Source organism: Microcaecilia unicolor, chromosome 1 (assembly GCF_901765095.1).
Source record: "Microcaecilia unicolor chromosome 1, aMicUni1.1, whole genome shotgun sequence".
NCBI lineage: Eukaryota > Metazoa > Chordata > Amphibia > Gymnophiona > Siphonopidae > Microcaecilia > Microcaecilia unicolor.
The window spans coordinates 364,605,853-364,620,918 of record NC_044031.1 but is presented as its reverse complement, the minus strand read 5'-3'; the positions used below and the strand labels follow the sequence as shown (position 1 = coordinate 364,620,918).

Here is a 15,066-nt window from a genome sequence, read left to right as displayed (position 1 = left end):
CACACGCTTTCGCGGACAACAGCTAATAGTCGTACTACTTACTACACATGGCGCGCTCAAAGGCTCCTCTCACACACGATATTAAAATACATTACGTTAAAAAAAAATGGAAGGTTTGTACTTAGCACGCGCCCCCTCCAAAATACCCACTTACCCTCACCTGTTTCCACTCACCTTAGTCGTCACTAAAGTCCTACCCCAGTGGCCACTGCTGCTCTTAAAATTCTATGGAGTCTCTCACTGACGTGCTGACGCAACCTTCCTTGAAAAAGCCTTACGTTTTTGTTCTTTAACTTTTTTTTCTCTGCATATACTTTATTGACATCTGAAGGAGCAAAGACGTTCTATTGCGCACGCGCATTTCTTTGGGCGTGCGTGCGTCTGGGCTGTCAGTGGAGGGAGCTGTTGAGAATACGACTGAAGAATAATGGTGCTGGGGGTGACTTTTTCTCCTTTGAGGAGCGTGAAATTGCGACTGCTTCTTGGTGGTGTTAGTAGAAGAAGCGGCGGTGGTTTTACCGGCCCTTTGCCCCGTGGATGTCAGTGGAGTTACTTCGGAGCTCCAGTCCGAAAGAATTCGTGTGCGCCGGTTTCGGAGAGCGGGGAAAAAGTGACACATACCGGCCAGGTAAGCATAGAGTGAAATGGAACTGAAGAGAAAAGAACGAGTATTGTTCTGCCCAGTCGGCTCGTGCTGTGTGTTCTGTCCGTGACAGGCCCAGGAGTTTGAGAGAGGCGGGGTACCTGGAAAACAATGTGCTCTCTTTGAAGAGGGCTTTAAAGGAAACCTCTAAAAGGTCAAATCCCCCATGTTGAGATTGTCAAACTAGTTATGGGGGGGGGGGGGGGGGGGGGGGGAGGGCTTACAGTAGCCACAGGGACCAGGAGGGAGAGCCAGTTTGGGAGGGGAGATGGTTTTCTTGAGCAGAGCCTGAGAGTTTGCAAAACAGAGCTAGGTGGTTTGCTAGGTGGGCTGGGGTACAAAATAAGTACCTGAATATATGTAAACCACGTTGAATGTAGTTGCAAAAAAACCTCAGAAAGGCAGTAGGTATATCAAGTCCCATTTCCCTTTCCCTAATACTGCATTGGGCCTTAGGCAAACATGCCCTTGTGGCCCACCAACCATAGATTCCCCCTCCCTTAACTACTTTACTCAACTGCCGCCCCCCCCCCCCATGAGTTATTCTCTTTCCTTGCCCCCAGGACTTCATTCATGGCCTTTCTCTCATTTTCTCTCCCCAGAAGTAGCAGGGAAAAATGCAGAGCTGAACTGTGGGTATGTTAGTTATATTTTGTGGGTGAGTATGGGGACTAGGCAAGCATATATTTTGAATGAAGTGGCTTAATGATTAGAACTTGAGTACTGTCAGGTTACCCAACTCCAAACGAGGGATTGTAGGCTTGTCCTGGATTTCTTACAGTCCTATCCTGGTGCATAGTGGGATATGTAGCGCTTTCAGTGGATAGAATCAGGTGCTCCAAATAGCATATTGGCCGAAAGGACTCCCCCCCCCCCCCCCCCCCCCCCGAAACTGGGCAACTTGGCAGCTCTGTAGAAGTGGACTGAGAACCATGGAATTTTGGTACATCACTTTCACTCATCATTGTCACTGATACAAACCAGAGATTTCCAATTTTAGACTGCTTGAAAGAGTGAGATTGACAGGCAATGTGTCTGAGGTATACATTTACTATATATAAATTTATTTTGTGTCTGAAAATACTTCATAAAGGGAAGAAGCAAAAGAAAATAAATACTTTTGCTAATACTTAGCTTTCTTTGTCTAACATAATACAGAATGGAGGTAGTAGAATATTCTTTGAAAGGAATTTGCCCGGGTGATTGATAACTGGGAAAAATTCTCTGGGCTAAAAAATTCCCTTCACTTTAATATAAACATAAGTACATTTGTAACAGTGGACTTCTCCACTTCAGCCCAAATTTTCAAAGGGAAACTCTTTATATGAGATGGTTCTTACCACAGACACAGAAACATACATGCCTTCTTCACTCTTGCTCTTGAGAAATATGTATACCCACACACACATATGCACTCCCTTAATCTTCAGTCCTACATATGTAGGTCTCATTCTACACACGTGCACGCACTCTTATTCTTCTGATAATGCACATGCACACACGCTGTCATTTTTCATACAGAAGGACACACTAACTTCTGGTGCTACTTCTGCTGCTCCTATGCTCATTCAGGGACCAATGAACAAAGCATTAGTGTGATTTTTAACCCAGTTTTACCACAGGTTTTACTGGCTGAGTGCTCAGATGGTTTCAGCATGGGTATTAACTTGCCCTGAAACCATTACCGCATTAAAATTCATCTAAATGCATGTTATTGTGGGTCATTAAGTACAAGCAATCTTAAAGAAAGTGCTTGCATTGATAACAACATATATTTAATGCAAGTTTATTCATTTCAAAAATCTCTCAATAGTAATAAAGCACAGCAATCACATCAAAAATGTATAAAACAAAAACCAACACTCATTCCCCACATATATAACATCATTAAAATAACATTTTCTAGGAGTCAGTTCAAATGTTCAAAAACAGGCCAAAATGGTCAGTTTCTTCCCATCATCAGTTGAAATAATCAAGCTTCACACACACAAATCCTTCAAGACTCCTCAGTCCATTAGTTTGCATATGATTGGGCAATTGTCGCACATTCTATTATTCCATCCTTACAGTGATTTTCCAGCCCGACACAAAGTTTGTTTTTGCCCCGTAGGCGTCATCAGGAGCTGTCAGCCTTTGCATACAAAGTCATTACATTAAATTATACAATTCTTAGTTTACAATACCAGTATGTATAAATCCAAACACACTCACCAAATATCGATCAATCCGACACTCTTAGCACAGCATAACTGAGAAGCTCAACCCGTCTTAATAATCCATTGCTACGTAAAGCACCTTTGCACATGCGTGTTCCAGAACAAACTGTTTTCTGATTTTATACAAATCCGAGATACAGCATGGCCAGTTGCAACAACAGCGTCCCTCCATTACAGGGTTGTGTCCAAGTTATATCACCAATTCCCATTCTATTTTGCGATTTAAGCCAGCTGGCTCGAGTGTGTTATAAAGAAAAATAAAATTCTGTTCTATTCGATGTAATTTGTATGGAGCATTTCCACCTCTAAAATTTTCCAACTGGTATAACACCACAAATCACGGTGTTTCTATTAGATGCCCAACTTCCATCCAATGAGAGGCAAGAGGTGCTACGACTAGGAAAATAAAAATTAGAATAGCGGAACATCTAAGCAATATAGGATTAAAGAAAACAGAGGCACCTCTGACCCAAATACCGTCCTGACCCCAGCTTAAAAATTCTTCCCTGGTAGTCTAGTGGGCCCCTACCCTATGACTTCTTTCTGACCTGGCACCCCCTTCCTGATATTTAATCCTTGGTAGTCTAATATCTCTCCTTCTGACCTGGCCCCCTTTTCTCTTTTCCTCTAATAATAGTAGTAATTAAAAAAAAAATACTGGTAATCTCCCCTCCTGACCTGAGCCCCCCTCCTGTAAAACAAAAAAATGCCTAGTCTAGTGGCTCCCCTCCCCCCTGGAAAGAGGACAAACTTCCTCCAGATGGAAATTTCTAATTACCATGTAGGCATATTTTCAAAGCACTTTGGGAGGCTAAGTTCCATAGGTTTCTATGGAACTTTGGGAGGCTAAGTGCTTTGAAAATACACCTCATGGTGTCCTAGCACCTGACCTTAGTCATCCTTAATTCTGAAGGAGTGCTAAGACAGGACCTGCAACTACAGAAAATGAATATGCATGTGTGAGTATTTATGTACTGGAAGATTGTCTGAAAATATGAGGAAAATGATTGTGGGTTAAACTGATAAATTCTGTGTTTATTTAGAGCACTAGGCTGGTTTTAAAAGCTTTGTGTTTGATTCCTACCCACTGTAGGCTCAAACACAGTCTTTAATATATAGGCTTTTGAGCCAGTTCAGGAGATAGAGGGGCATTTTTGATCATCGGACTAAGAGGTCCTTTTACTAAAGCTTAACACATGCTAAATGCTGTGTGTCCTATTTTATACCTAAGGGCCATGTGGCACTTAATGTATGCTAAACTTTAGTAAAAGGACCCCTTGGGGTGTATTTGGTAAGCCTCTCCTGCCTGCTTAAGTTGTTTTGAATATTGACCTCTAAGTGCATAACTTGCATTAATGAATGATAGTTAATTCAGTGTAGTAAATGAGGCTTGTCACTTATAAGCCAGTGAATCCAAATAGTTTTCTTATATAATGTTACATGTGTAAAATTGTTGAATGTTGCCCTGAGCCTTTGGAAAGGTAAGTTTTATAAATTTGATAAATAAAAATTGTTCTTATTGTCATTTAACTTTGAATATAGCTGTATTTGAAGTGGTGGTTTGCTGCTTGACTAACATGGTATTGCACGGTAATAGTGATTTTTATTTTTTATTTGTTACATTTGTATCCCCCAATGTAACACACACAAATGGGAAAAACTCCTCTCAACGTTTGGAAATACAGCAACAAAAACAGCGGGTCTAATCAAACAATTTGCAAGATTGTGAAAAAATAATTGAAGGGGGGAAAAGACCTCAGACTGGTGACAATCAGCCCAATCAATAAGATTGCTTATAAACAGTCACCGTAATTCAATCATTAGCCCTTAACCAACCTCCTTCCTTGGTGTTCAAATAGTATACATTTTTGTAATTATTTTTTAATGCAAAAATACTAAATCCACAATCCAGGACGAAGCCCAACTTGGCAAAATGGGTCCATTGGGGAGGCCCAAGTTTGAACCTGTGATAAGATAAGTAGTTTTTGCTCCTAATGTCCTGGATCTTGGATTTAGTATTTTTGCATTAAAACAATTACAAAAATGTATACTATTTGAACACCAAGGGAGGAGGTTGGTTAAGGACCAATGATTGAATTACGGTGACTGTTTATAAGCAATCTTATTGATTGGGCTGATTGCCACCAATCTGAAGTCTTTTTCCCTCCTTCCATTATTTTTTCACTATCTTGTAAATTGTTTGATTAGACCCGCTGTTTTTGTTGCTGTATTTACATTTGTATCCCACATTTTCCCACCTATTTGCAGGCTCAGTGTGGCTTACATAGTACCAGAGAGGCATTCGCAGACTCCGGTGTGAACAAATACAAAGTGATGTTGTGGTAATAGAGTTCATATGGAACAGACAGTGGAAGAGTTGTGTTATGTCCAATACGTACTTTACTTTTGTTGTGTTGCAGGGATCAGGCATTTAGTTTGGATCGGTAAGTTATGCCTTTTCAAACACGTTAGTCTTTAGTAATTTCTGGACGTTTAGATGGTCGTATGTTGTTTTCAAGGCTTTTGGTAGCGCGTTCCACAGTTGTGACCATTCTTTAGTGATGGCTATGGGGCTCATTTTCAAAGCACTTAGGGCTCCTTTTACCAAGCAGGTAAAAGGTGTGTGTGTGTGTTTTTTTTTTTTTAAGGGAAATGGCCCTGTGCTAAGTGAACCACTTGCACAGCCGGTTCCTGGGGGAGCCCTTACCGCCACCCATTTAGGAGGTGGTAAGGGCTTCTGCACTACCCCAGCAATAACTGAGCAGTGCATGGCACTGACCGATTACAACCAGGTAAGCCCCTGGCGCTAGAAAATAAAAATGCATTTTCTAGTGCTGGAGTTGGCGTGTGGCAGAGGCCCGATTTGCCATGCATCAACGCAGTGGTAGCCCTACCGCCCCTTAGTAAAAGGGCCCCTTAGACTTACAAAGTTCCATAGGTTACTCTGGGCTCCTGTTACCAAGCTGTGGAAAAAGGGAGCCTGTGCTGGTGGCAGCGCATGTTTACCACATCCGGGTAAAAGGTAGGTCTTTCTTTTCTGCAGGAAATGGCCTTTGTAAAAGGGGCCCAATGTAACTTTGTAAGTCTTAAGTGCTTTGAAAATATGCCTCTGTGTGTGATAACTACATGAAGGATAAAGGTGGGAAAGTCTTTTAAGATTAAAAATTTACAGATAGTTGGTAAATGTCCATCTAATTTCAAGTTTTTATCATTGAAAAGTTAAATGTTATTCAGGGCCTGTGGCAGCAAGAAGGGCTGCAACACCACTTCACTTAAGTTGCTGCTGCTCACAGAGGGCCCAATGCAGAAAGCCTCATGGTAGAGCTGGCTCAGTGCGCAGCTGTACCGCAGAATGCTGTAAGTAATAAGCATGCAAATTTGCTGCTGCATTAAAATCATGGTAGTAATCCACAGCTGAGCTATGACAGCTCATTACCAAATGTCACTCTTCCCGCCAGAGTCCAATATTTAAACAAAATAAAAAGAAAAAATACTTGCCTCGGTATCTAGTGGTCCCCCTTCCTCCTTACCCTGGTGTTTTGTGGTATTTACCTCCTCTCCTCCTTCCCCCTTAACTTAAAAAAAACCCCACCTCCCTGATGTCCAGTGGGCCCCCCCTATACCTTACATAAAGCAGGAATGATGCCCACTGATTCCTGCTACTCATATGTACATAAGTACATAAGTACATAAGTAGTGCCATACTGGGAAAGACCAAAGGTCCATCTAGCCCAGCATCCTGTCACCGACAGTGGCCAATCCAGGTCAAGGGCACCTGGCACGCTCCCCAAACGTAAAAACATTCCAGACAAGTTATACCTAAAAATGAGGAATTTTTCCAGTCCATTTAATAGCGGTCTATGGACTTGTCCTTTAGGAATCTATCTAACCCCTTTTTAAACTCCGTCAAGCTAACCGCCCGTACCACGTTCTCCGGCAATGAATTCCAGAGTCTAATTACACGTTGGGTGAAGAAAAATTTTCTTCGATTCGTTTTAAATTTACCACACTGTAGCTTCAACTCATGCCCTCTAGTCCTAGTATTTTTGGATAGCGTGAACAGTCGCTTCACATCCACCCGATCCATTCCACTCATTATTTTATACACTTCTATCATATCTCCCCTCAGCCGTCTCTTCTCCAAGCTGAAAAGCCCTAGCCTTCTCAGCCTCTCTTCATAGGAAAGTCGTCCCATCCCCACTATCATTTTCGTCGCCCTTCGCTGTACCTTTTCCAATTCTACTATATCTTTTTTGAGATACGGAGACCAGTACTGAACACAATACTCCAGGTGCGGTCGCACCATGGAGCGATACAACGGCATTATAACATCCGCACACCTGGACTCCATACCCTTCTTAATAACACCCAACATTCTATTCGCTTTCCTAGCCGCAGCAGCACACTGAGCAGAAGGTTTCAGCGTATCATCGACGACGACACCCAGATCCCTTTCTTGATCCGTAACTCCTAACGCGGAACCTTGCAAGACGTAGCTATAATTCGGGTTCCTCTTACCCACATGCATCACTTTGCACTTGTCAACATTGAACTTCATCTGCCACTTGCACGCCCATTCTCCCAGTCTCGCAAGGTCCTCCTGTAATCGTTCACATTCCTCCTGCGACTTGACGACCCTGAATAATTTTGTGTCATCGGCGAATTTAATTACCTCACTAGTTATTCCCATCTCTAGGTCATTTATAAATACATTAAAAAGCAACGGACCCAGCACAGACCCCTGCGGGACCCCACTAACTACCCTCCTCCACTGAGAATACTGGCCACGCAATCCTACTCTCTGCTTCCTATCTTTCAACCAGTTCTTAATCCATAATAATACCCTACCTCCGATTCCATGACTCTGCAATTTCTTCAGGAGTCTTTCGTGTGGCACTTTGTCAAACGCCTTCTGAAAATCCAGATATACAATATCAACCGGCTCCCCATTGTCCACATGTTTGCTTACCCCCTCAAAAAAATGCATTAGATTGGTGAGGCAAGACTTCCCTTCACTAAATCCGTGCTGACTTTGTCTCATCAGTCCATGTTTTTGTATATGCTCTGCAATTTTATTCTTAATAATAGCCTCCACCATCTTGCCCGGCACCGACGTCAGACTCACCGGTCTATAATTTCCCGGATCTCCTCTGGAACCTTTCTTAAAAATCGGAGTAACATTGGCTACCCTCCAGTCTTCCGGTATTACACTCGATTTTAGGGACAGATTGCATATTTCTAACAGTAGCTCCGCAAGTTCATTTTTTAGTTCTATTAATACTCTGGGATGAATACCATCAGGTCCCGGTGATTTACTACTCTTCAGCTTGCTGAACTGACCCATTACATCCTCCAAGGTTACAGAGAATTTGTTTAGTTTCTCCGACTCCCCCGCTTCAAATATTCTTTCCGGCACCGGTGTCCCCCCCAAATCCTCCTCGGTGAAGACCGAAGCAAAGAATTCATTTAATTTCTCCGCTACGGCTTTGTCCTCCTTGATCGCCCCTTTAACACCATTTTCGTCCAGCGGCCCAACCGACTCTTTGGCCGGTTTCCTGCTTTTAATGTATCTAAAAAAGTTTTTACTATGTATTTTTGCTTCCAACGCTAATTTCTTCTCAAAGTCCTTTTTTGCCCTCCTTATCTCCGCTTTGCATTTGGCTTGGCATTCCTTATGATCTATCTTGTTACTTTCAGTTGGTTCTCTTCTCCACTTTCTGAAGGATTGTTTTTTGGCTCTAATGATTTCCTTTATCTTACTGTTTAGCCACGCCGGCTGACGTTTAGTCTTTTTTCCCTTTTTCCTAATACGTGGAATATATTTGTCCTGAACCTCCAGGATGGTGTTTTTAAACAGCATCCACGCCTGATGCAAGTTTTTTACTCTGCGAGCTGCTCCTTTCAGTCTTTTTTTCACCATTTTTCTCATTTTGTCGTAATCACCTTTTCTATAGTTAAACGCTAGCGTACTTGATTTCCTAGTTTCACTTCCTTCAATGCCAATATCAAAACCGATCATATTATGATCACTGTTATCAAGCGGCCCTCGTATCGTTACCCCCTGCACTAGATCATGAGCACCACTAAGGACTAAGTCTAGTATTTTTCCTTCTCTTGTCGGCTCCTGAACTAGCTGTTCCATGACCTAATAATTATTAACAATACTTGGTTACATATAGATAACCTTGTGACTTGTTAACCCTATCATAGTAAACCTGTTGATACTCATTCCAACCATACAAGATGACTTTTATTCAGTGTAATAATTGTGGTGCATTAGTTCCAAAACACACCATCTAGGGACTTAGGGCTTGTGCCATCTGTCTTCAGTTTGCTAATATAAAAGAGGGGCTCAGCAAACTTAAGCAGGAGTTGGATGCAATTAAAGCAGCTTCCAGCGCTACACAGCATCATAGCAGTTTACCACCACTGCCTCAAAGAATAAAACAACCTAGGAATAGAATAGCCACAGGCTCGGGTGTGGCACAGAAGCATCCACCCTCACAGTTGTTGCCCCTACATAATTCGTTCTCGGCATTAGATCATTATGATGCTCAAGAAAGAAAGAAAAGAGGTGGAACCAGAAACAATGAAGGTAGCTCAATAAAAATGACACCTCCAAAGCACTGATAAGCTCAAAACAGAAAATTGTTGCTTCTACTGAATTCTGTTATCAGATGCATTAACTTTGGAACAAGGGGCCCAACACAGTGAAATGCCTTCCAGGATCCTCAGCTACTAGAAGTACCAGGCAAATACTAACTAATCAGAGAACAATTACATTTCCTGTTTTTTATATTTTGCCTATACCGCTAAATTCCAAGAAACCAGAAACACAGTTCTAGGAGTATATAGAAGAACACATTAATACTTAAATATAGCCATGGTAAAACAATCCTGGTCTGAACAGAATCAGCTTATTGTAGAGATTAAGGATTTTGTTATCCACCTGAGAACAAATGGCCTGCCCAATAATAACACACTTGTAGTGCAGATGGCTTTTCAGGAGCTGTAGGAGGGGTTAAAGCCTTGAGTACGGATAGTAGAATTTTCTGAAGTACTACTTACCTAAGGAAAGGGAAGATTGCAAAATACTGATCTTCAATAGGTGGCTCACAGCCTGGTATCATCAAGAAGGTTTTAGGTACAAATGAGAATGGGGCAATACGTGGAAAAACAAAAGACTATATTGTAAAGATGGGCTGAACTTACTGTGGCAGCAGAAGAACCCTTGGTGAGAAATCCTTGGTGTATTTTCAGAGCACTTAGACTTACAAAGTTCCATAGGTTACTATGAGGGTCATTTTTAAAACACTTAGACTTACAAAGTTACATAGTAACCTTTGGAACTTGATAAGTCTAAGTGCTTTGAAAGTACACCTTTATGTAATTTTGTAAGTCTGCGTGCTTTGAAAATCTATATATCTTCCACATCTCTCCCTCTCATCAAACGGGGAAAGGCTCATTTCAAGGGTGTAGACTGTTTCCATTTTGGCTAGTGTTCCTTTGTCTTTTGCAGAAACCCAGGTCTCAGAAGGGCTTGTCCTTTTCCGAGTTTAGGCCCTAGGGATTCTGGTCCCTTGACCTTCACAGGCCCTATTAATGGCCCACAATAAGAACCTCCAAAGTACAACAAAAAAGCACCAGGAGCCTTCAGAAACGGGACACAGTTCTATTTATTGAAAAAAATAGATATTCCAGTATAGACCCGACATGGGCCGTGTTTCGGCGCACAGCGCCTGCATCAAGGGTCTGTAATTAACAGAGATAATGATACATTTCACATTTAAATAAAAGCAACATAAGTAATCATAATAGATGTAAAACATAAATATCAATGTGAGTAAAAGATCAACAAAAACACTATTATAGAAAGTATAACTTATTGAACATAACATATGTGTAAAAAAATTAATATTTAAAAACTCTTAAGTAAAACAGATATTCATTAAACACATAGTGACTGAGAAATGACTGACATATTGAGCACAATCTCTAGCTATGTGAAGACAATGGAAAGTATAGATGTAACAATAGAAGAACCATACTCAAAAAATGTGTGTGTATGTATATCAAACATATAAATGGCAAGTGACCGACTCACCTGCAAATGCGGAGACTTCCCTCTCTGTCCCGCCCTCGCGTCAAGACGTGATGACGTCAGAGGGCGGAACAGAGAGGGAAATGGACGCTGCCGTTGCCGCTGGAGCCTGGAGACGAAGGAAGAACATCGCCGGCGCACCAACCTCCAACCCCCCCATCCTCGACATCGTTGTCGCCGCCGCTCCCCTCTGTATCGGGCCCCCTGCACTGACATGAGAGCGCCTCTCATCTCCGTGTGGAAGCGGTGCAGGCAGCGCTTTCACACGGAGATGAGAGGCTCTCTCATGTCAGTGCAGGGGGCCCGGCACGGAGGGGGGAAGGAGCAGGGGGAGGGAACGGCGGCGAGGAGGGTAGCTGGACATGGGGGGAGGGCAGGGGAGAGAGAGGAGGGCACAGAGGAGTGTTGATGGCCATGGGGGGAGGGCAAGGGAGAGAGCAGGGTGGGGGGGGGAGGCCAAGGGAAAGAGGAGGGTTGCTGGATATGAGAGGAGGGTCGGTGGACGGGGTAAGGCCAGGGGAGACAGGAGGGCTGCTGGACATGGGGGGGAGGGCAGGGGGGAGAGCACGGTTGCTGGACATGGATCGATGGAGGGGAGGGCAGGGGAGAGAGCAAGGTTGGTAGACGGGGGGGGGGGGGAGGCCAAGGGAAAGAGGAGGGTTGCTGGATATGGGGGGAGGGCAGGGAGAGAGGATGGTTGGTGGATGGGGGGAGGCCAAGGGATACAGGAGGGCTGCTGGACATGGGGGGGGGGAGGGCAGGGGAGAGAGCAGGGTTGCTGGACATGGATCAGGGGAGGGCAGGGGAGAGAGGAGGTTTGTTGGACATGGAGGTGAGAATTACAAATCTCGCCCATTTTAACGGGCTTAACGGCTAGTGTGTGTGTGTGTATATATATATATATATATATATAAATGTTCTGTATAAGGTATAGTAATTTGAAAATAGTTATAGTTAAACATACAAGCAAATTCTGATATAACTATTATATTCAATCTTTATTTCATTATAACACAATTACAAATTCTTATTATTATTCACTATATTAAAACCCACAATAAACCATTCATTCTTCATTCATACATACATAACTTCTATACATAACATTAAAATGTTCAAATATTATAACACACATATGATTGTCTCTATATATTTGCCAATTCAGTCTATAAGTAATAAGTCTCTCCAAGTACTCTTAATATAATCGATCACAAGTTTCAGGCTTTATCTTCTATGACCGTAATTACTTTAAAGTTCTTAGTGTTCTTCCACTGGCAACAATTTTCCGTTGAAAAAATGTAATCCGTTATGACTCTATTTGGTAAACGGAATTATATATCTTCTATAATTCTTCATAACAAATCCATCCTTTCTTCTCTTAATTCTTCTCTGAGGAGCGAAACACGTACGTGTTGGGTTTTGGTGAAGGAGAAAGAAAGAAAAAAATATTATTTAAACCAATGAAGTCTTCACATTTCTAACTATGAGGGAGACAATTAACAGTTGTATGTCAGTCAAATGACCAAATTAAGATGGAGAAATCCATAATAAAAACAGGAAAACATATGATTTGCTAATTAAGAGAAGAAAGGATGGATTTGTTATGAAGAATTATAGAAGATATATAATTCCGTTTACCAAATAGAGTCATAACGGATTACATTTTTTCAACGGAAAATTGTTGCCAGTGGAAGAACACTAAGAACTTTAAAGTAATTACGGTCATAGAAGATAAAGCCTGAAACTTGTGATCGATTATATTAAGAGTACTTGGAGAGACTTATTACTTATAGACTGAATTGGCAAATATATAGAGACAATCATATGTGTGTTATAATATTTGAACATTTTAATGTTATGTATAGAAGTTATGTATGTATGAATGAAGAATGAATGGTTTATTGTGGGTTTTAATATAGTGAATAATAATAAGAATTTGTAATTGTGTTATAATGAAATAAAGATTGAATATAATAGTTATATCAGAATTTGCTTATATATATATATATATATATATATATAGGTCATATTCACCGAAAAAGATTGTATTACCAAAAAGAATCTATCAGTTAAATATGGTGTTGATATTAGGTATTCTACATTGTTACAAATCACCAATTGTGATTAAATGTGACCTAAATGATATCATGTACAATGTAACAACTCACCTATCATGCCTTTTGTTAGTGCAGGTGGGGGCAGCAGAGTCAGTTTCATCACAAGTGAGCCATTTGACTTCCAACAAGTGGTTCCTGGAGATGAGGAGCAAGAGTTAGGCTGTAGAATTAGCCAAATCAGTTTCTGACTTCTTTATAGTATTTCCCTTTGGTTCTGCTCTCAAAGGATTGGCAGTGCAAGATATCCGCCATAGGCTAGTTAAGCCAGGAGTGGTGGAACCAGTTTCCCAAGACGAGGAAGGATAAGGCTGATACTTCATCTTATTTTGAGGTTCTCAAGAAGGGAAGCTCCTTCAGGCCCATCCCTGGACCTCAAGGAGTCAGTACCTCACTACGAGCCACACAGTTGCGCATGGAGACCTTATGCCGGTTATTGCATTGGTGCAGCCAGACAGATTTCCCATTTGGTGGAAGTGTATTTTCATATTGCAGTCGGGGACTCAAGCAGGTGCTTTCTGCATTTCTGTGTTATGGGTAGTCACTTTCCATTCTGGGCTCTCCACTTTGAGCTTATGATACTGCTGTGCACCTTTTCCAAGGTAATGTGGTGGTGTTAGTGGCCCACTTGCACAGACAGGGGGGTCAGAGTATATCCATAACTGGATGACTGGTTAATTTGGGCAGACATGGAGGAGTAGTCATGGACTGCCACAGTAGAAATTATTCTCCTTCCTGAGCCCCTATGCTGGGTAGTCAAATATGCCAGGAGTAACCTGACACCTTCTCAGATTCTAGAGTATCTGGGGGTCTACTTTGACACCAGGCAGGGAGGGACATTTCTTCTAGAGGACCACATGCATAACCTGCAGCTCAAGAAGAGGGAGCTGTGCACCCTAGGAGTACTACCAGCTTGGAATTACTTACAGCGACATTGGAGCGGGTGTGGTGAGCAACTGCGCACATGTGCCCACTGCCGCAGGCACTGCTCTTGGTGGGCTAATTGGAGGCCTTACACCAGAGTCTGGCATGGTGGGATAACCCGTGCTACCTTCTCAAGGCGTGCCTTGAGATCCCCTGACTATATCTTGGTGACCATTGATGCAAGTCTCCATGGGTGGGGAGCTCACTGCTTGGGGAGGTTTGCACAAGGCAGATGATCCCAGGTGGAGAAGGAGCAGCCCATCAGTCAGCTAGAGGTGATAGTGATTCACTTGGTGTTGCTAGAATGCCTCCTCCTTTATGGGGGAAGGGAGGGGCAGAGTGTCATTAGTGCCATGGCAGTGGTATACATCAATAAGGAGGGTCCAGAGTGAGGCAGTAGCCAAGGAGGGTGCCCTAATTTGCAGCTGAGCTCTAAGTCGCCTCTGCATCATGACAGCCTGCATCAGCAGAGCAGAAAATGTGCAGGTGGATTTTCTGAGCTGCAGGAGTCTAGATCCATAGGAGTTGTCTCTCTCTCTGCCTTCCAGGTCCTGATAAGTAGGGCACTCCATGCTTCAGCTTGATGAAGATGCTTCAGAACGTCATGTGTACCCAGTTTTTTAGTCACGGGGGGGGGGGGGGGGGGGAGGCTCTGGGAATCAATGCTTTTTTACAGCCATGGCCAGGCAGCATCCTGTCTACATATTCACCCCATGGCAACAGATGGACAAAAGTTATGTTGAAGGTGGCTTCAGCCTGGCCATGCTGCCCATGGTGTGCAGACTTATTCTGTTTGCTAGGAACTCCACTTTCGCGGGGGCGGAAGCTTCTTAGGCAGGGACTGGTTGAGTGTTGGAGGATCCCAGTCCCTTGAAAAGCGCAGGCTGAGAGCCAGATTACTCAGTTCTAGTCATTTCAACTCTTCTCAGAGCCCTGAGGCAATGTGGGTCCCTAGCCTGTGTCTGGGTTTGGGGGATCTTTGCGCTCCCTCTCTGCTGGTGGGTGTAAGTTCCCATCCTGGAATTTCTGCAGAAGGGCCTGAACAAAGGCTTAAAATCCAGGTAGTGG

The 15,066-nt window shown here is 42.8% G+C and overlaps 1 protein-coding gene across 1 annotated transcript in view; it reads left to right on the top strand.

The window, feature by feature from the left end:
• The first annotated feature begins 348 nt into the window (after positions 1–348).
• Positions 349–15,066, top strand: part of NDUFS6 (NADH:ubiquinone oxidoreductase subunit S6) — a 46,019-nt gene continuing 31,301 nt past the window's right edge. Inside the window, exon 1 of the mRNA XM_030209817.1 lies at positions 349–628. Coding sequence (XP_030065677.1) covers positions 428–628 — 201 coding nt within the window. The 5' untranslated portion in view covers positions 349–427. The remainder of the gene's footprint in view (positions 629–15,066) is intronic.